Here is a 20388-nt window from a genome sequence, read left to right on the forward strand (position 1 = left end):
CTTGTAGCTCGCGTCCTATTGGTTGGTTTTCGGCAGGCGTCGCATCTGATTGGCTGTTCAATGTTTTCAGCATTTTAATGTTTAACGTCTGATAGAATGACTGTGTTATAAATTTTGTTGTTTAGAAATAGACTTTATTCTGAATCTCTTAGGACTTCTTTTGATTAAATGTAACGGGCTCTGTTACATTTAAAATAGGCTACTAAAAACAATTAATATTACAATATTAAAATCCTGTCAAAGGATATGTTTTTAAGGCACATGCATGTTTCTGTAGTTTTTATGTAACAATCTAAATAAAAGGCAAAAACACACAAACAAATGCACAATAAATGAGAAAAGAAAGTGGACAGATGAATCCAAATTGGACAGAAGAAGATAGCAGACTGCCTCACCCCCACAGTCAAACATGGAGGTGAAAGTTTAAGGATTTAGGGTTGTTTAGGAGCAGGTGAAGGCTGTAGACTTATTCTGGGTGAAAGGAAAACTTAACCAACATTGCTACTATTTCATACTTCAACACAGTGGTGCACAGTAACAAAGGAAATGAAATGTAAAGCTTTTTCATTTTTCAAAGTATTTTCATTTGGGGAGACTTTTACGTTTACTTCACTACATTTCAAAGTCAAATATTTTACTTTTTTACTCAACTACATTAAATAAAATAAACCGAATACTTGCCAAAAGTGTTCTTTAATAGTTGGAGATGTCATTCTAGCCTTGTGATCCAGTTCATCCCAGAGCAGTTTAATAGGATTTAGGTGTGGTGACTGGGCAGGACGTTTTATTATACATAACATTCCCATTCCAGACGACTAGACATATACTTTAGGTCATTGTCTTGTTGTATAATGAAGTCAGTTCCAATTAGCCTCAGTCCAGATGGAATTGCATGGTGTTAAATCAGTGGTGGACGAAGTACACAAACATTGTACTTGAGTCAATGTAGAGATACACTACGTAAAATATTACTCCAGTAAAAGTGTTCACTTGAGTAAAAGCACTATGATTTATGATGGCTATAATGTTCCTATCATTTTTGTCACAAGACTCTGACTTGACTTTAAAATGTAATCAAGTTAAAGTAAAACTCTCCCCAAATGGAAACACTTCAGGAAAGTAAACATACATGAAAAAGCTACTTAATTACAGAAACAAAACACATTTACTTCCACCTGCCAGCTTGTATTAGGGGTGTTTATAAAACTAATTTTAAAGGCACCAATTTTTATTAACGTGCGATTAATGCATTTGTGTTTTTTTATTAAATATATAAATAAAAATAAAATCTATCTATCTATCTATCTATCTATCTATCTATCTATCTATCTATCTATCTATCTATCTATCTATCATATTCTGTTTATCACAGAATGGTGCATTTTATAAATGAAATGAATGTCCCTGTCCTACTGTCCCACATAGTTGCTGTGTAAGAGCAGGAGTGTTTGGAGTGTAAACGTGTGGTTCTCCTCCATCCCCCTCTGGTGGACAAACATCAACAAGGAAGCGCAAATCAGAGCACAGAAAAGTAGCTCAGGAAACGGACTTGCCTTTTCTTGCATTTCACCTTCTACTTCTAAATCACTCAGATTTCTTCACCCAAGCTGATCATCCAGAAATCTGCAGGATGGTAAGTATATTTCGGCCACATGCGCCATCAGGTGGCTTTCGCCCACCTTCTTCTCCAATTCTATACTTTTAACCTGAATGTAGACTTAGAGGACGGTGTCACCAGGTACATAGTAGTAGGACATAGATCCTGCGGTAAGGTCACGTGACCTGTCAGGATTACCCTGTGTACTAAAGATGATCGGGACACCCTGAAAAATTGTAGTGGTGTAAAACGCACTTGGCTTACCGATTTTACTTCCTAAAAAAAAAGAAGAAGAAGAAGAGAATGAGGAGGAAGAAGAAGAAGAAAACTCACCCGTATTAACCAGATGTTAATTCCTTCGAGGTTTAATACAACCAGGTTACGTCTCGCGCATTATATGTTACTACTTTGCTGCACAGTTTTGACGTTTTGGGTCGTTGTGATGTCACGTGTGCCGACGCCAAATAAATAAACAAATCTGTCAAACCTTTTGTTTCTTTCACTTTAAAATGTGGTTTGCTTTATGTTTAATATTCAATGTTGATATGTGTTTATTTATTTATTACATTTCTATAAGAAAGCGCATTAGTTGTTTTTTTTTTTTTTTTTTTGCTGAAATATTGACTTATTTATTTATTTGTTTGTTTGTTTGTTCGTTTGTTTGTTTTAGTTTTAGTCAGTTGATTTTTTTCCCCGTTCTTTGTCATTATGTGCATCATTAATTTTTAATTTAGAATCTTTTATGTCAATCATTTCGAGGTTTTTGACTCTAAACAAAAAGTTTACATGTATAAGATTATTGTTTTTATTGATCTGTATAAATAATAATAATAATAATAATAATATGGACACAAAGTAACAATAACATTATTATTATTATTGTTGTTCTTCTTCTTCTTCCTCTTCTTTTTATCATTCTAACTTATTATTATTATTATTATTATTATTATTATTATTATTATAGTGTACCTTTAAAAAGAAATCCAAGAAACACAATTTGACTTCCTTCTTTTATTCTTTGCATCATTTATTTTAGAAAACTGTTGTAATTTTGAATTTTATGTAAATCATTTTGAATTTGACACTCAACAAAAAGTGTAGGTGTATAAGATTATTGTTATTGTTGATCTGTATAAATAATAATAATAATAATAATAATAGTAATAATAAAATAAACAAATAATATTCCTTAGGACACAAAGTAACAATAATACACAATTGAACTGCCTTCAATGCACCTGCCTTTAATTGCACCTACCTGATAAAAGTCTAAAGGGGTTAAAAGTATAGACCCTTGAGAGTGACCCCCCAAGACCCCCCCCCCGCCGCCGCCCCCTCGCATCAGTGTGAGTGATCTGATTGCGAAATGTGACAGCACAGATATTAAAGTTGTGTTTGCACTTGTCATGTGTAGAGTAAATTGGAAGAGACCCAGAAAGCTGCGGAGGAGGTGAAAGACATCATGCTGGAGAACCTGAATAAAGCAGAGGAAAGAAAAGAAAAACTGGAGGATCTGGACCAGCGGGCTGCTGTGTTACTGAATAAAGTGAGCATGCTGTCTTTTTTATGTTCAGTCACTTCAAATTGAGTAAATTTGAAATATTTGATGGTACAAGAAAAAAAATCGTAGTAGAAAAAAAGGTCATAATAGTTGATAATGTGAGGAAAAAGTCATTATATATTGTGCAAGAGTTATACTATGAGATAAAAAGCTGTAATATTTTGTGAAAAAGTAATAATATAAAGAGGAAAAAAGTCAGAAGATTAAAAAAGAAATGTATATATTGGGAAGAAAATACATTCATTTTAGTAGTTATTTGTAACATACACTAAATGGATGAACGTACAAGACCACCTGACTTTTCCAGCCATATACAGTATGTGGTTCTTCCCCAAACTATTACGACAAAGTCGGAGGCACCCAATTGTATAGCGTAAAATTTACCCTTCAATTAGACCAAAACCTGTTCCAGCATGACAAGGCCCCTGTGCACAAAGCCAGCTCCATGAACATATATGCTTTACATGGCTTGGAGTGGAAGATCTTGTATGGTTTAGAGACAGTGGCATTGAGTAAAAGACAGGAGGTGGAGCTGGAGGTAGCAGAGCTGAAGATGTTGAGGTTTTCGTTGGGAGTGACGACGATGGAAAGGATTAGAAATGAGTTTATTAGAGGGACAGCGCAGGACGTTTTGGTGACAAGGTGAGGGAGGCGAGATTGAGATGGTTTGGACATGTGCAGAGGAGGGACATGAGTTATATAGGTGGGAGGATGCTGAGGATGGAGCCACTAGGAAGGAGGAAAAGAGGAAGGCCAAGGAGGAGGTTTATGGATGTGGTGAGGGAAGACATGCAGGTAGTTGGTGTGAAAGAGGCAGATGAAGAGGACTGGGTTGTATGGAGACGGATAATCCGCTGTGGCGACCCCCTATTGGGAGCAGCCGAAAGAAGATCTTGAGTGGCCTCCTATAAAGCCCTGACTTCCACCCTATTAAACACCAATGGGATGAATTGGAATGCTGACCCAGCCCAGGCCTCCTCACCTCACCTCCATTAGTTGACTGACTTTACTAACACCCTTGTGGCTGAATGATCACAAATCTCCACAACACACCCCAAAATCTAGTCGAACATCTCCTCAGAAGAGTCGAGGTTATAAAAGCAAACGGGGAATAAATGTAGAATGGGATGTTTAAATAGCACATACTCCAATTTTATATACTGTATATTATATATGCTATAGCAGCATGAACAAATCCTCATATACAGTAAAGCATATTTAGGGTTAAAGTCATTTTTATTATTAATAAAATTTAAATCTTCTGATCATTTTATTTTTTTCCAAAGCACTGATACTGGAGACTCCTTCCATAAATACATATGTGTGAATAAGTAGTTACTATAGAACAATAACATTATTGAACAAACACATTGATATAAACCTGATTTATACTAAAATTCTTTGGATTCAGGCTGACACTGTAGAACCGACTTAATTAAAAGTAATGGCACCTTTAAAAAATAAAAAATAAATCAAACATACAGCATGTGTCTATTTTGATTTTAGTCGCAGTCCTTCAAGAAGAAGTCGAAGCAGGTGAAGCAGAAGAAAAGGAGGGAGTATCTGAAGAGTAAAGCAGGACTGATCGCAATCGTGGTAGTTTTGGCGCTGGTGATCATCATCATCATCGCCATCATGTTCAGCAACACTCGTTCCGGGAGTGACCCAAGTGTGCAGCGAGCTGCTGTTACGCCTAAACCGAACATAACAGAACAGCTTTAGGACTCTGCCGAGGAAACACGAAGAGGACAGAAAATAACTGCTGCCCTTAAAAAAAAGAACAATTTTTATATAAGGGGACATTGTTTAAAATGCCTTTACATATTAGGGCTTCATGAAATGTTCAAACGAATGTAGAAATTTTAAATAGACCATAAATATAAAAATGCCAAACTTCTTCAAGGCCATTTTGATTGCCTGGGGAACATTTCCACTCCTGGCTCATTTGTTGCCACAATAAACACACCAGGCATTTTCCACTACAAACTTCTTTCCATACAAAGGCAACATATTATGCCGTAGATCATTTTTCACACAAACAGAAACAGGAGTCGAAAAGATATTTTAGGAAAACAAAATTTGTTTCTAGATTTTTGGTGCCACCACAGGACACATGCTCTTTAAGGTACTTATTTAAATTCTAATCACTAGTCACCTTGTTGTACATTTAACTGTTTGTATATTTCAGTGTTCTCTGGTTTCTCAAAGTTCTTGTATCTGAAGCTCACCCTGGGCAGAATGGTGGTGATTGATTGATACCTCACAGCTCCAGGGTTTGGAAATGAGCTTAGGTTACTGGCTCATGTTCTTCCAGGTACTGAGTGGGTTTTCACTGGGTTCCAAGGTTTCTTTCTACTGCCCAGGATCATGTGAGTGAATTGGTGCCTCTAGGTATGATTGAGTGCAAGAGTGTGTGTGTGTGTGTGTGTATATACGCTCCCGATCCATTATGACTCTGATCTAGATAAAGGTTTGACTGAAGATAAATGTACTTAATTAACAGCAAACGTGTTGTATATTTAATCATATTTCAGGTAATTATACATTTCTTTTTGCCAGTTTTGTGAAAATGATTTCTATAAAGTTTTATAAAGTGTTATCTACTGTTAAAACACTATACAAATAAAATGAAATTAAAGTGGGACTTTTTTTTTGCTGTTTTTGACCAAATGTATGGATGAAATATATCATTTCCAGACCCTTGAAGGCATTTCTATGAAACACAGTATGCATCATGGACTTTAAAAGTACTTTAAACTCGAAAGTGTTTTATCATTATTATAATCATAATCATTTTAATAACCTTTTATTTTAATAACCTCTAATAAACCTCTATGTGGTCTTCTGCTGGTGAAACCCATCAGCCTCAAAGTTGATGTTTTGTGAATGCTGAGATAAATTTCAGCTCACCGTGGTTGTAAATTGTGATTATACAATTTACTATTCATCTCTTCCTGGCATCTTAAACCCAAACTGGCCATTTTTCTTCAACCCTCTGTTACCAGCAAGGCTTCCACAGCATAACTGTTGCTCACTTAAAACGATTGTTTTTTGTTTTTCTCACCATTCTGTGAAAATGCCAGGAGATCAGCAGTTTCTGAAAAATACCCAAACCAGCCTTTTTGGTACCAACAACCATGACACACAGTGTGAGAATAGAAGTTTCCCTATTCCGATCGTTGATGTGAACATTAAATGAACCTCCTGACCCGTGTCTGCCTGATTTAATCAATTGTGCCGCTGCTACATGAGTGAATAAATGGATAACTCTACATAGCCACCTAATATATATATCAGCATCTTTCATGAGTGATGAAAATGTTTTGTGTCATTCAGGAAAAACTCCACACTTACTTCGGTGATCCATTTCATCATCATTCATTTAGCCTTCATGCTTCCATACAGCCGAAAGTAAACTGTCATTTCACAGGACAGAAATTTGTATTCCAAGAGCTTTACTTAGATTAGACATCATAAAAACATTACTGATCAAAATCTGAATTGAATCAAACATTACAGGATTAGCAACTCAAGATTAGTACCAGCCTTTCCCTTCGCATCACTGTACCGAAGCACAAACCCAGAGTGTTAATACGCATAGTTTCTTACAACATCGTTACTGTCACGAGCATAGATTTTATTCCAGGCTTTTGAATTTGGCCCATTGTAGAAAAGGATTATCGACTTTCATTAGTTTGAAAGAAGATTCATACAGAGGTACAATATGTTGGAACTAGGGGTGGGCGATATAGCAAATATATCATATACATATAGATATACCTCACATTAATACCACAGAACTGCTGAATTTCTGAAATCTGATTATTTAGAAGGTGTTGATTCATTTTCTATAACAGCTGCTTGGACAATCGTTTCAATCATTTCCAATACAGTATATAGTATAAATTACATAATTTAATCCTAATAATAAAACACATTTCAGAAGTCGTTATTTAACCAAAAGATATAAATGATTATAGTGGTTTATGGACATTTATGGAAAGAGTTTTCTCATCAAAAAAATGCTTCTCAAGGATGTTCTGAAGGACTGTTATAGTGTAAATGTTAACAGGAACCAAATTGGTTAACTGATATTGCCTGTACGATGTAATTAAATAGATTAAAATTAATTAAATTTAATCAAGACAAGCCTGTTATAGAAAAATAATCACAAGTTCGCTGTAATGTGGGGTTAATAATAAACATCAAAGTGTATATACTATATTTATGCGCATTATACTAGTGCACGTCTTTGTGATACACTATAGATTTTGTGGAATGTATGTTTTCATTTTCATCCAAAAATGAACACAAAAAAATGTTAAATCAGAAAACAAACCTAATGATAAATTAGATATGATATGAGTCATATCGCCCAGCCCTAGTTTGGCACAGTTCAATATAGAATTATTGCAGTGTCAGCAATGGCAAACAAATGAGTAACACATACATCATACTACAACATATTAGCATCAACATAATGATGTGAATCATCGCTTCCATCACTGACTAATTACTAAAATACTGTATAGACTCAGGACACTTTTCAGCTTCACATTTAGCAGGTCGGGAGGTTTTTTTCAAATCTAGAAAATACACAATATGGACAAAAGTATTGGGAAGCCTCACTTTTCCTGGTGTTTGTGGTTCCCAGAAAGAAAACACCCAATTGTATAGGACGACTTTTGTACGCAGTAACATTGAATTTTCAATTCACTTGTTCACCTGTTCCAACCTGACAAAACCTCTGTGAACAAAGCGAGCTCAATGAAGATATGCTTTACATTGGTTTAAATAGAAGGTCTTGAATGGCCTGCTATAAAACTCTGACCTCCACCCCAGTGAATACCAAGTGGAACGCTGACTGCACCCCAGGCCTTCTCAAATCCCCTACATCAGTACCTGACTTTACTAACATTCTTATTTATGAGCACAAATCTCCAGAATCTGGTGGAACATCTTCCCAGTAGAATGGACGTTATTACAGAAGCAAACAGGGACTAAATGTGGAAAAAAGCACGTACACATCTTATGATCAGGAGTCCACAAACTTTTGTCCATATAGTGGATTTCGAAGCATGTAGTGTCAAAACAATAATAATCAGTAATAAGTTGAAACAGCTGCAGTTTTGTGAGGTTTCATGAGGAAGAAATGAAAGAGAAAACAAAATCATGAAGAAAAATGCGTTGTTTTGTTTTTGTTTTTTTTGATGATGGACAAACCTATGATAACTACTGACGAGAAATTCCGAGTGGACCGTCTTAAACGACCGCCTCTACCTCGTCTTAGCACCACCAAGTAGTAAAATCTATTTATTGCTAACATATAGCAAAAAAGAAAAAGAAATATATCTCATGAGCAAAACATAAAAATAGTCAAAATTCCAGGAATTTTCAAAACTGGAAACTTTCCATGTGAATTAACAGGAATTACTGGGAATAAACTGGAAATTTACAAAAATTGCAATTGGGTAGCCCACAACAGGAACTTAAATGTAGTTGGGGAAAAAAATCTTGCAGGTTAATAATCTTGGTTAAAAAAAAAAAAAAAAAGTATTGCAATTTCAGTTGCTATAACCTACTACTTTCATCAATCACATGCACACTTACTGCAGGGCTTTTGAAGCCACGCCCCCTACATGCATTGTGCATTCAATAACACACATCATTTCTTGAATCTTGCACACAAAATAATGTCAAAAAACGTCCATCTTGGCAAGTATTCACCTAAATTACATAAATATTACATACATTTAACATTAAAACTTCCTTGTGCTGTGTGTAAGCCATTGTGCAACAAAATAATACAACATTTAAATCAAAGTAAAAGATGTCATTTATGAAAATTGTATTAGTTTGCATGCATGTCAGCTTATGAACAAATCAAATGTTTCTATTTATGTTTGTATATAACAAATTTTATATCAATTTCCTCAAATTTCTAATTCATTCCTAGAAATTCCTGGTAAGTTTCCAACTTTTTTCCCCCCAAAATTCCCTGATGAAGTACCCATAAAAAGTTCCTGGAAATGTTCTACCCCTTTTGCAACCTTTAGCAGCATGTAAACTTTACACGTGTATGTCCGGCTCAAACTTCATGACAACAAAAAAATAAAAGAAAAAATCACTAAAAAAAAAAAAAAAAAAAAGGAAATGATTATGTCCTCAGTAAAGACGTAGTTTGGAAAACTACCCCAGGTGGTGTTTAGAATGTACATAGCATTTCTTTGTGCTTCTTGGAGAGAAACGTCTGCTATATACAGCTTTATAAATGCTGGAAAATGCCCCCGAACGCATGCCGTACAATCAAGACTGAGACAATTGGAAAATTTTTACAGCTGTTTTTTGTATTTTTTTCGATAAATATACTGTGTTTTGTTAACAATAGAAAAAATAACCTATAGGCATGTTCTGTGTTGGAATAATGTACTGCATGTCTGGTATGTTGGTTCTTTCTAGTGCTTAGGGTTTATAGGCTAGTCTTAAGCTTTTATATTCCCAGAATAAAAACTTTCTGTTTTCTCACTGCCTAAGGAAAGACCTGAGACTGTGAAAGAACAGTGCTTGCATTTCATTGTAACACTCCTGCAACCCAGTGATAAAAACGTACTGCAACATGGAATGCAGTGTTTTAGTCTTAAAATAAAAATCAAAACTGATAAATAAAGCGATAAAAATACTAAAAGTTTTGCTTTTCTGTGAAACATATCCTCACGACGAGAGAAAATGTGTCCGGTTTGCCGTCTTTCCCGTACCGATTTCAATTCTGATTTCGAATACATACGAATAAATACGCAGAACAGTTTACCGTGCTTGCTTTGATCGGAAGTCAGGTTTGATCAGGAGAAATTTGGACAAAAAGTGGCACAGGATCTGTTTGTTTTGTATTCATTTCCGTATAATTGTTAATAGCGCCTTAATATTTCAATTAGTCGACAAGAGTTAATTAAGCCTGTTTTACACTGTGCTATTTCAGCTACCTACTTTACAACTCATCAAAATATTTAGTTAGTTAATTAGTTTATGTTTTATCATCACCACTGTCATATCTGTAGATGTCTTTTGAATATTGTCAATTGATAATGCCATTATCCTATTATTGGATTAAGGTTAGCAATAATTCATTTATATTAACTTTTCAAATTAAGAATTTCCAGACATGAACTTGCCTCTACATCAGCTTCTCAATGCACATACAAATGCCTTTTTGGGGAAAAAGAAAAAAAAATCGAAAGAAACAACTTAAGGAGTTGACTTACTAGGAACGATGCTTCAAATTATATATAATATATAGTGATATGTAGTGACAAGGTTTTGAGAACTGAAGTTCTGTAAAATTAGTGATTAGAAATGACAGAAATTAAGCAGTTACAGATCCAGTCAAATGTTTGGTTTGTATGGTTTTTGAGACGCATTTTTGTTCCTTTTTGTTTATATGTAACAAACTCAGTAAAAGACAAAAACACAAGAATTGGACAGTGAATAAGTGGAGAAAGTGCTGTGGACACATGCTATTGAGACAGATTTGACTGACAGAAGAACTTCTACAAGATGGAGAAAAGGAGAGAAGATGTTAGCAGACTGCCTCATACCCACAGTCAATTATGAAAGTGGAAGTTTAATGGTTTGGGGTTGTTTTGGAGCAGGGAAGGTTAAAGATTTATTCCGAGTGAAAGGAAAACTGAACCAACATGGCAACCATTCCATAGTTCAACACCATGCAATTCCGTCTGGACTGCGGCTCATTGGAACCGATTTCACCATACACCTAGACAATTAGTCGAAGCGTACGGCCAAGCTCTGTAGCAATATTTAGGCAGCAAACAGACGGCTGGAGTGTTATCTATCGTGGAACGGTCTGCCCAGTCTCCACACCTAAATCCTATTGAACTGCTCTGGGATGAACTGGATCACAAGGTCAGAAAGAAATCTACCGGTGCGTATGACCTTTGGCAAGTTTTACAAGAGGCACGGCAACAAATTTCAGCTGTATGGTTGAAGAAAACAACCTTTCAAATGCCAAGAGTGTTATTCACATGTTATTCACTCAAGGGAGGATTTTTCAATGAAATAAAAAAAGTCAATCCGTTTATTCCGTTAAAAGACCTAATTTGTTGCATAGGAACAAAAGAACATGCACGTGTCTCTCAAAAACCATGAAAACCTGGGTGTTTCCAAACTTCAGACAGATACTGTATAAATAGTTAAGCTAATAGCATATTATAACATTATAAATGTTACACAGATAATGTTGACTAACCTTAACTGTGATATTTTTTTAGTATTTTGGACATTTATTGCCAGCTTTAACACGTCTTTAAGGTTAGAAAGATGATTTTCGAGAAAGTATATTAATCGTCTTTTACATAACTTTATTTCATTCGGATGTACTTTACACCTAATCTATGGCTCTCTTACAGCACCTCACGGTTTAGTAAGATTGAAATCCGTGATTGACCTGAGCCCAAACCCACCCTCTCTGTGCATTATAAAATGGCCACACTCTCTGGGTTGCAGTTGAGGTGTGTGGAGGTGCTACTTCCTCCTGGTGACTTCATACTTCGAGCACCACAGCCCATGGGAATGCTTTTCCCCATGCCTCCAATGATGACTCCTGATCCCGAGGTGTCGTGCGGTCGGCCGTAGACCAGGGCGGCCATCATGGTGTCGCCGCTGACGCTGCCGAACTCGTACGTGAAGGTTCCGTAATAGACCAGGATAAGGACGGTGAAGATCCATTCGCAGATGGCGGCCGCGTGCTGCAACACGAAGCTCTCGTGGATGAAGAAGATGCCGCCTGGGTTATGACGTGAAGTTAAATAGGAACAACCAGAAAAGAATGATGTTTCTTTGTACTTTGGTAAGATTAAAATGTTTATACAGCTGAATTTTTATGAACTCATTGATTAAATAATTAACACAATTGTATTTTTAAATGCATTTCTGCAATTTGTACATTTCTTTCGCAATGTTTGAGATTTTTGCTATTTTTCCTTCATTTCTTTGTGTCCTTTCATATGTTTCTTTTATTTCTGATGGCGATTAGCTCTGCATAAAGTCACGTCTTTTTCTTTAAGAGCTTTAGCCGTTTCCTTGTATTCTCACTCGCTCTTATCTCATCTGTGTGAGCAAACATTTGATTCTATCTGACTTCCTGATATGTTGAATAAAATGCAGTAAACAAGTTATGTGCGTGATTAGACACAGCATCGAAGTGCATTCGAATAGATGAACAAGAGTATGACATGACATTGGGTATGGGTATGTTTTGAGCAGGGTGAAATAATTCTTAATACTAAACAAATTCAAAATTTCTGCTTTTTTTATCAAAATACCATGATGGCGAAATCAATTAACTGGGCCTAGTTCGTCATTCCTGTGCATACGAGGTATCAAAGAGTTTTGCGACTACCTCTGTTTTCAAGAAAGAACTTCATTTATCTACATTTACAAACAATCTTTTTCAAAATAGTTCCCTTGCACAGCAATACAGCACTCCCAGAATTCCTGCTACTTCTGGAATATGTCCTGGAAGACTTATTTTTAAAGCATGTCAAGCACCTTCTGCTAGTCTCTGCAATGGTGTCAAAACGGTGACCTTTGAGCCGGATCTTCATCTTAGAAAAGAGGGCGAAGTCACGTGCGTTCCCACGTCTGTCAGCACCCTGTCACCAAACTCACCTCACATGTCTTTTGGCACACTGACTTATGAAGGCCGGTGCTCCCTGTGACTGTGCGTGCAGCCTTGTGCTGCCATCTGTTGGCATGTTACCAAACTAGTTTTGAAACTTTCTGATACCACCTCGTACATGTCTGTTTATCACAGACCGAACTTTAACTGATTTCCTTTGTTCCCCTGTACATGCGTTGAGATGACTAATAGCTTTACCAACAAAATTCTAACAAATAGACCGAAAATCAAATCCTTATTGCGAAATCCATTAAATCTCTCAGTGATGGGGCTCAGCCACCGCACAGCATCAGCTATCATAGAAACTCTCTCTTCCTCCTGGTATTGGGTGCCATTACTTTTGTCCTAATTAAATGGTGAGTTTTATTAAAAGGCTTAAATTCCTGTGAATAATAAAAATGTAAATAAGATCTAAGATTTATAGTAAGATTCCAAGCTGATTAACCAGCTCATTTGCAGGAGCAATCAATAAAGGATTTTCCATTATCTTTTTATAAAAGAACAATGAATTCTAAGAAGAAATTGGTATCCAAGTGGATAAATGAGTAAGGATACTGAGGATGAGGGAGATCAGCGCTCCAGCTGACAGAGCCACACGCACGTGGGCCATGCAGAAGTCCAGCGCGGTCTCGGCAATGCGGTACGTGAGCACGCACTGCAGACACACGAACAGCAGACCTGCTGGAAACGCCACACCGGCTCCGACGTAATGCAGAGTCTTCGCATGGTCGACCTGAGAGAGAGAAGAATCATGAATTTGCTTCCAGTGTCACCCACTTTGGTTGGAGACTTGTTACTCATTTTCTTCCTCAGCTCACCTGGAAGTTGCCCACCATGACGAGTCCGAGAGCGTTAATGCAACCGGAGACCAGAGCGCTCGTGTTGACCCAGCAATGATGGCTGTGCTCGATCACATGAGCGTAACGCAACATGCAAATCATTACCACTGCAGAGAGACACAGTATCCATAAATGACTGGGATGAACTTATTCATTTATGTTTTTAAAATGTAGATTTTTTTTTATATGAAAAAAATTTACAAAGTGGTATCAAAATGTTTCGAGATTAAGCGCCACAGATCCGCTCGCTTTCGCCGAACGTCCTCCCTCAGATGTTTACAATGTGGCAGTAGACAGCTATTGACAGTTTGGCCCCTGGGGACCGATTCTCGACGAACAAAGGCGCAACTGTCGGAAATGATGAAGAGCATGCACTTGGTTGAGCTGCGGACCATGGAGATGATGGGCTCTTCCACTGTGAAGACTGTTGCCTCGTATTAGGGTCGTACCTGTACACAGATGTTTTATCACCGGTAATGATCCTCGACATGCTGACAGAGTTCATGGCAGATTTAAAGGAGTGATTCTTCTGCTCCTTGGTCAGCAGACTTGGGACAAACTTGACAGTGCATGTACAAATCACAAGTGAGGACCATCTGGACTGTTCCATATGACACACCAACAATGGCAGCAATGTTGCAAATTGCTCTCCGATGATCATCATGCACAAGTTGCCGAATTGTTTCGACATATTAGAGGGTTGAGCTCGTTAAAGGTCTTCCTGATCTTTTGTCATATTTCAGTGAGGTTCTTCCGCCCTTGAAGCGCACGTGACACTCAAAACACCTTATTGCAGCACCGCACCGTAATCTTGCAAAATCGTGTCCAACATCTCTGTGGTAGAATTGCTCAGTTTCACAGAGAATTTCATGCTCGCTCTTTAGTCCATGACAAAATCGCAGACATGATTACGCAGAATAGCGCCATTTGCAGCTCACAATGTACACAGGACGATGTCTTTTGATATACTGACTTATGAAGGTCGGCGCTCCCTGTGACTCTGCATGCAGCCTTGTGCTGCCATCTGGTGGCTTGTTACGAAACTAGTCTTGAAAGTTTTTGATACCGCCTCGTATTTATGTCAAATTTATTTCTACTGAAAATATTTTGCGCGTGCGATTCACTATAAACAAACCTATAAACACCATAAACAAAATACAATGGTCAAAGAAACTGGTGTAAACATTGGTGTGCCAGTAGTTCAGTTGGTGCTGCTACGACTTGATTCTCGTATTGCTACGTCTTTGTATTACTACGACTTTATTCTTTAAAGTCGTAGCACTATGAATTTATTCTCGTAGCACTAGGACTTTATTCTCGTTAATGATTTATTTATTTATTTATTTTTAAGTGCCACTAAAACCCAGTCATTCCTCCGGCTGTTCCTCAGCTAAAGGGTGTCTTTTGTTTGGTTTTTAATTGAAATATGTCTAATGTAACACCAAATCTAACCAAACAGCCGATGAACCAGCAATATCAAATTCACTTCAGGTAGAAAAGCATCCCCAGACCCAGAGTATTTACTCGTAGCACCCATTTAAATGTGTTGTCCGTTATCAGTGTATCCAGCCCGATAAATTCCCACATACTGTATAAAGTCGCAACAAACTAAGTGAGAGATGACTGTTTACCCATAAAGGCCCCGACGTTGCCTATGAGGCTGAAGAGACAGCTTTCGGGTGGGTAGCAGCCGCATTTACTGCAAAACGAAAATCACAAACAGCGTTATCAGAAATGGAAGATTCGATCAAGCGTCGCTCAGAAAAAAAAACATTTATCTGACCGCAAGCATCCGCCTGTAGGTAAAAGTAGTAGAAGAAACCTGATAAGAGGGATGTCCTGTAGAGTACAGCAGGTCTTGGGGAAGCCCCTCTTGGCTGGTTCATCATTACAGGTCACATTATATGTCCTGTAAATTGTGTAAGAGTGTGTTAGATAGACAGATAAAACAGAAGCTGGTGTTCCAGTAGCTGTGTGTGGGTTATGAGTTAGAAAACCCCATCAGATGTGACGGGCGGAATGCGGTTAAAGAGCCAACAAAGCCAACGACAAGGGAAAACATTGGGTTGTGCATGATCTGGCAACCCAAATGACTATTTCTTTCAGTGTCATACTGCATGTTGAATCATGGTGTTGAATAAGAAGGCAGATCAACATGAAAAACAATTGTTAGTGAAGTGTGACTTCCTCGCATATTAAACATCATGCTGTAATTTATTTGGATGAAAGTGCAGCAGCAAAACATTCCAAGTAAATTTCTAGTAACTTTCAATGGGAGTTTTTGGAAATGTGGAATTTATGGGAATTTATGGGAAACTGTACCATATACAAACATAAATATAAACATTTTGTTTGGTCGTAAGCTGACATGCATGCAAACTAATACCGGTTACAAATAATAACATGTTTGATTTAATTGTTAGCATAATTTTGTTGCCCAATAGCTTACACTCAACAAGTTCTTCATTATTTTGTGTGCAGGATTCAAGAAATGTGATTGAGGAACACACAGTGCATGTAGGGGGCGTGGCCTCAATTGCCCTGCAGTCAGTGTGCTTGAAATTTCATTAAATCTGGTTGTTTTAACCAGAATTATCCTGCAAAATTTGTTTTCAACTATATTTATGTTCTATATTATAAGCTAACGTGCGATTTTAAACAGCAAATTCCCAGGTATTCCCATTCATTTCTGTTAATTCCCATTGAAAGTTTCCAGTCTTGATTTTGCAATCCTGGCTACCGCATCCAAAGACGTCCTATACAATTGTGCGCCTTTTCCACTTTGTGGTAACAGTTTGTGTAAAAAAACACATACGGTGAAAAACATTCAAGTGTCCTAAGAGTGTTGTCCACATTGGAATGCTGGTGCACCTCAGGCCTCCGCACCTACATCAGCCCCTGACTTGAGGCTGAATGAGCACTAATCTGGGGTTATTATAACAGCAAATGGGGACTGAATGTGTAATTTGGTCTTCAGACACACAAACACACAAATCTTGCAAATCTATGAGTTAAAAGATATCGATAACCTGCACTATTTAAAATTTAATAGAAATTGCTGACTCACCAGTTTTCGACTGGACACACATGGTGGTTCATCACTGCCATGGCATACCTGGAGAACAAAACAATTCGATGTGGGACTGCATTGCGATACAGATCAAATAAATCTTTTAAAACGAAGCATAAATAAATACAGAAGTATGGAAACCTGTTTCCGCCACATAAGGCAAAAAAAAGTTTGCCTAATTCCGACTGGTTTTCTCGCAATTCCGACTTTTTTTTACTCACAATTAAAACTTTATTTCTCGCAATTTTTACATTTTTTTCCCTTCACAATTCCGACTTAATTTCTTACAAATTCCAACGTTTGCTTTATTAATTTACATTATTTTATGTAGACGCCAGTTATGGACAGTAATGAAGTAAATGGAATTTGTTACTGTACTTAAGTAGCTTTTTCCTACTCTCTGTACTTTACTGAATTATTTCCATTTGGGGAGAAATGAATAAATCACGCAAGTCGGGGTTGAACACGCGCTCTGTTTTAGTGTTTTGATTGGCGCTTGGTGTATCTACTGATCACCAACATACAGTTCAGCAGCAGTTCAACAGCAAGCTGAAGTGATATTTTACAGAGTGTATCTCAACTTTCTGTATTGTTGAAAGATTTATGATCACACTCTTGATGTCACCTAAATGAGGATGGGTTCCCCTTTTGAGTCTGGTTCCTCTCAAGGTTTCTTCCACATAACATCTAAGGGAGTTTTTCCTTGCCACAGTCGCCATGGCTGCTCATCAGGGATAAATACACACCATTCACCCTAACTGTTAAATTCTCTAAAGCTGCTTTGAGACAATGTCTGTTGTGAAAAGCGCAATAGAAATAAACTCGACTTGACTTGACTCAACTTGAACTCAAGTACATAGTTTGTTGACGCCTGTGATTTTCATCCTGTATAGAAATGCTGGTGTTATCATAAAATCAGACTATAAAACAGACTATAATGTACAAACTGGCCTTAATATTAAAGATCTACATCAGGATTTGGGCAAAGGTGTTACCAAACAATGCTTGTAAAGTGTTTTAATCGGTTTGTTATTTGTTTAACATTCCCAAACACTGTCAAAAAACTTTTACCTTCAACTGTACGCTATAACACACCAGAATTCTATTTTGCATTTCTCATATCCAAGCCTTGGACAACAGGCGTCAGTGTTTCGCAAGAACTTTACACACACTCACACTATCCATATCCCCGTGATGGAGAACGCCGACAGGCTGACTGGCAGAACGATCCAGGCAGTCATGAGGCAGTCCGGGAGCAGCCCTTATCCAAAGCATGAGGGGCTGCTGGATTGGGGCAACGGTGAGAGGGAGAAAGATGCGGTCAGGTGAAGCCATGCAGCGCAGGAAATACGAGAGGAGTGTTGTTGTGAGGGGAGAACACTGGTCAGGACCTTCAGCTACATCCGGAAAGCTGTTGAGTAAAAGAGAGACGGTCACTGTTTTGTGGATCCTCAGATTATTCTGGAAATGTGCTTTTTTTCCTCCACATATTTTGAAAGGCTGCCTAACTGCTGTTTTGATTTTAAAAAATAGACCTAGATAACATCTGTCCAGTGGTGGTCACTATGCACTGATGCATGGCCTAGAAGGTGTCCTGGTCAGTTATTATCAAATATTCAAATATTCGCTTATGGCCGCTTGATGAGCCGGGCACCACATCCAATCCTGCTATCTTTTCTTTTGACACATTTCATCATTTTCTTCTTTCAGCTGCTCCCATTACAGGTCGCTACAGTGGATCATCTGTCTCCATGCCTCCCTGTCCTCTACATCTACCTCTTCAAACCAACCATGTGCACCGCATCCATAAACCTCCTCCTCCATCTTCCTCTTTTCCTCCTGCCTGCCAGCTCCATTCTCAGCATTCTTCTACCGATATACCCCATGTTCCTCCTCTGCACATGTCCAAAGCATCTCAGTTACACCTCTCACAACATCCAAAATGTCCTACGGTCCCTCTAATAAACCAATCCTGTCCATCCTCATCTCCCGTGATGACAATCCCCGCATCTTCGGCTCCGCCACCTTCATCTTCATCTCCTGTCCTCCTGTCTTTTTCTCACTGACTAGAAACTATACAACAGAGCAGGTCTTAACACTGTCTTGGAAACTTTCCCTTTCACTCTTGCAGATATCCATCTATCCCACTCTTCTCCAACCTGTCTGCACTCGCTTCTTCACTTCTCTCTCTCTCTCTCTCTCTCTCTCACACAGTCGACCTCTGGACCTCGACTCCTTGCAACTGCACCACTCCACTGTCCTCACCCTCATTCATGCACATTATTACTCTTGACAAATCAGCCCTTGAGAACAAGATCGGTTGCTTCAAGTGTATCGGTTCTTTAAATTTAAATTATATATATATATATATATATATATATATATATATTGCACATAATAGAATATATAAACTATATGTTAAAAAGCATAAAGAACATGGTAATACACAATGTTAAAAAGGTGAGTAACACCGTAAAGGTTGATGCAACATCTGGATACTACAGATGTGCCCCAGGATGAAGAACTGTACACAAAGTGACCTAGATGGTAGTTTATTTTGTGCAACCGTCTAGTAGACAGATTTATAAGCAATGATTGAATATATATATATATATATATATATATATATATATATATATATATATATATAATTTCCAGTCATCTATATAGAGACACGGTCTGTATATTAGGCTTCTGCTAGCTATCTTAAACGACAATGTGCTCTCCATTCGAAACAATCAGCAAACCATCAACAGACAGAAAGAAACCGCTCCCGGTTTTGCGGCTCATTTCGATCTTTCGGTGTGAAAAACAAAACACTGATAAAAATCACGGAAACGCGTTTTGCTTACCGCAGCCTTTCCAACTAATCAATGAATAAATGTTGGTGAGAGGTAAGAGCTTCCCCGGTTGCCAGGTCTGGTTCAAAGAAACATCCGAATGAGTCACAGCTTTGCAACTGCAATGTAACTTGCTAATACATTCTCCTAAATATCTTATTTTTTTATCATCTAATTATAACATGTGGCGCAAACAAATAAGAAAAGGCCAAAAAATGAGCTCTCAGTATAGAGTATAAAACGACTACCTGGCAACACTAGTATTAGCGTTAGACCGCCATTAGAGGGCGGAGCTACGTGTACCGGACATTATGTATAACCAATTATACATGTAGTTCTGTGATATTTGTTTTCAGGAATTACATGCATATTAATGCATATAAAAATGTTTTGTTCAATTATATTATATATGGTATCGTATTAAATAATTTAATACGTCACAAATTATTTGTTATGAAAAAGCTTTATTTTTAATTTCTACGAATTCAAGGGGTTGCCAGGTGTATTCAGTATTCATCTTTTTTATTCTCTGAAATACAAAAAAAAATTTTAAACTGTTATATTTGAAATCAGATTTTACATTTTTTTTTTTTTTTATAAGTGCGGATTTGTACACTTCATGTAGGTTAGATCCAGTTTTAGTCTTAAGATGAACTGGTATTGTTTGATTATATTATATAATATATTTTTATTTAAAATGATTTCTGTACGCCACAGAAATCTGCAGTTTATAAACATTAAAACCATCATTTGCAGTTTTTTTATTGTACTACAAAAACAGGCATCAATA

The 20388-nt window shown here is 37.4% G+C and overlaps 1 protein-coding gene across 2 annotated transcripts; it reads right to left on the reverse strand.

Moving 5' to 3' along the window:
• Positions 1-6520: 6520 nt before the first annotated feature.
• On the reverse strand, positions 6521-19803 carry tmem150ab (transmembrane protein 150Ab). 2 transcript variants are annotated; one of them, XM_046839760.1, is made up of 8 exons: positions 19611-19803; positions 17935-18169; positions 16756-16803; positions 15511-15597; positions 15320-15387; positions 13668-13795; positions 13405-13582; positions 6521-11955 (listed from the first exon to the last, which is right to left on the reverse strand). In XM_046839760.1, exons 2-8 carry the CDS (start codon positions 17997-17999, stop codon positions 11645-11647), a joined length of 885 nt encoding a protein of 294 aa, XP_046695716.1. In that variant the 5' UTR covers positions 18000-18169; positions 19611-19803; the 3' UTR covers positions 6521-11644. The 2 variants fall into 2 exon arrangements, with proteins under 2 accessions (XP_046695716.1, XP_046695717.1); XM_046839761.1 differs by lacking the exon at positions 19611-19803 and adding an exon at positions 18294-19023.
• Between the last annotated feature and the right edge of the window lie 585 nt (positions 19804-20388).

Source organism: Silurus meridionalis, chromosome 25 (assembly GCF_014805685.1).
Source record: "Silurus meridionalis isolate SWU-2019-XX chromosome 25, ASM1480568v1, whole genome shotgun sequence".
Lineage (NCBI taxonomy): Eukaryota > Metazoa > Chordata > Actinopteri > Siluriformes > Siluridae > Silurus > Silurus meridionalis.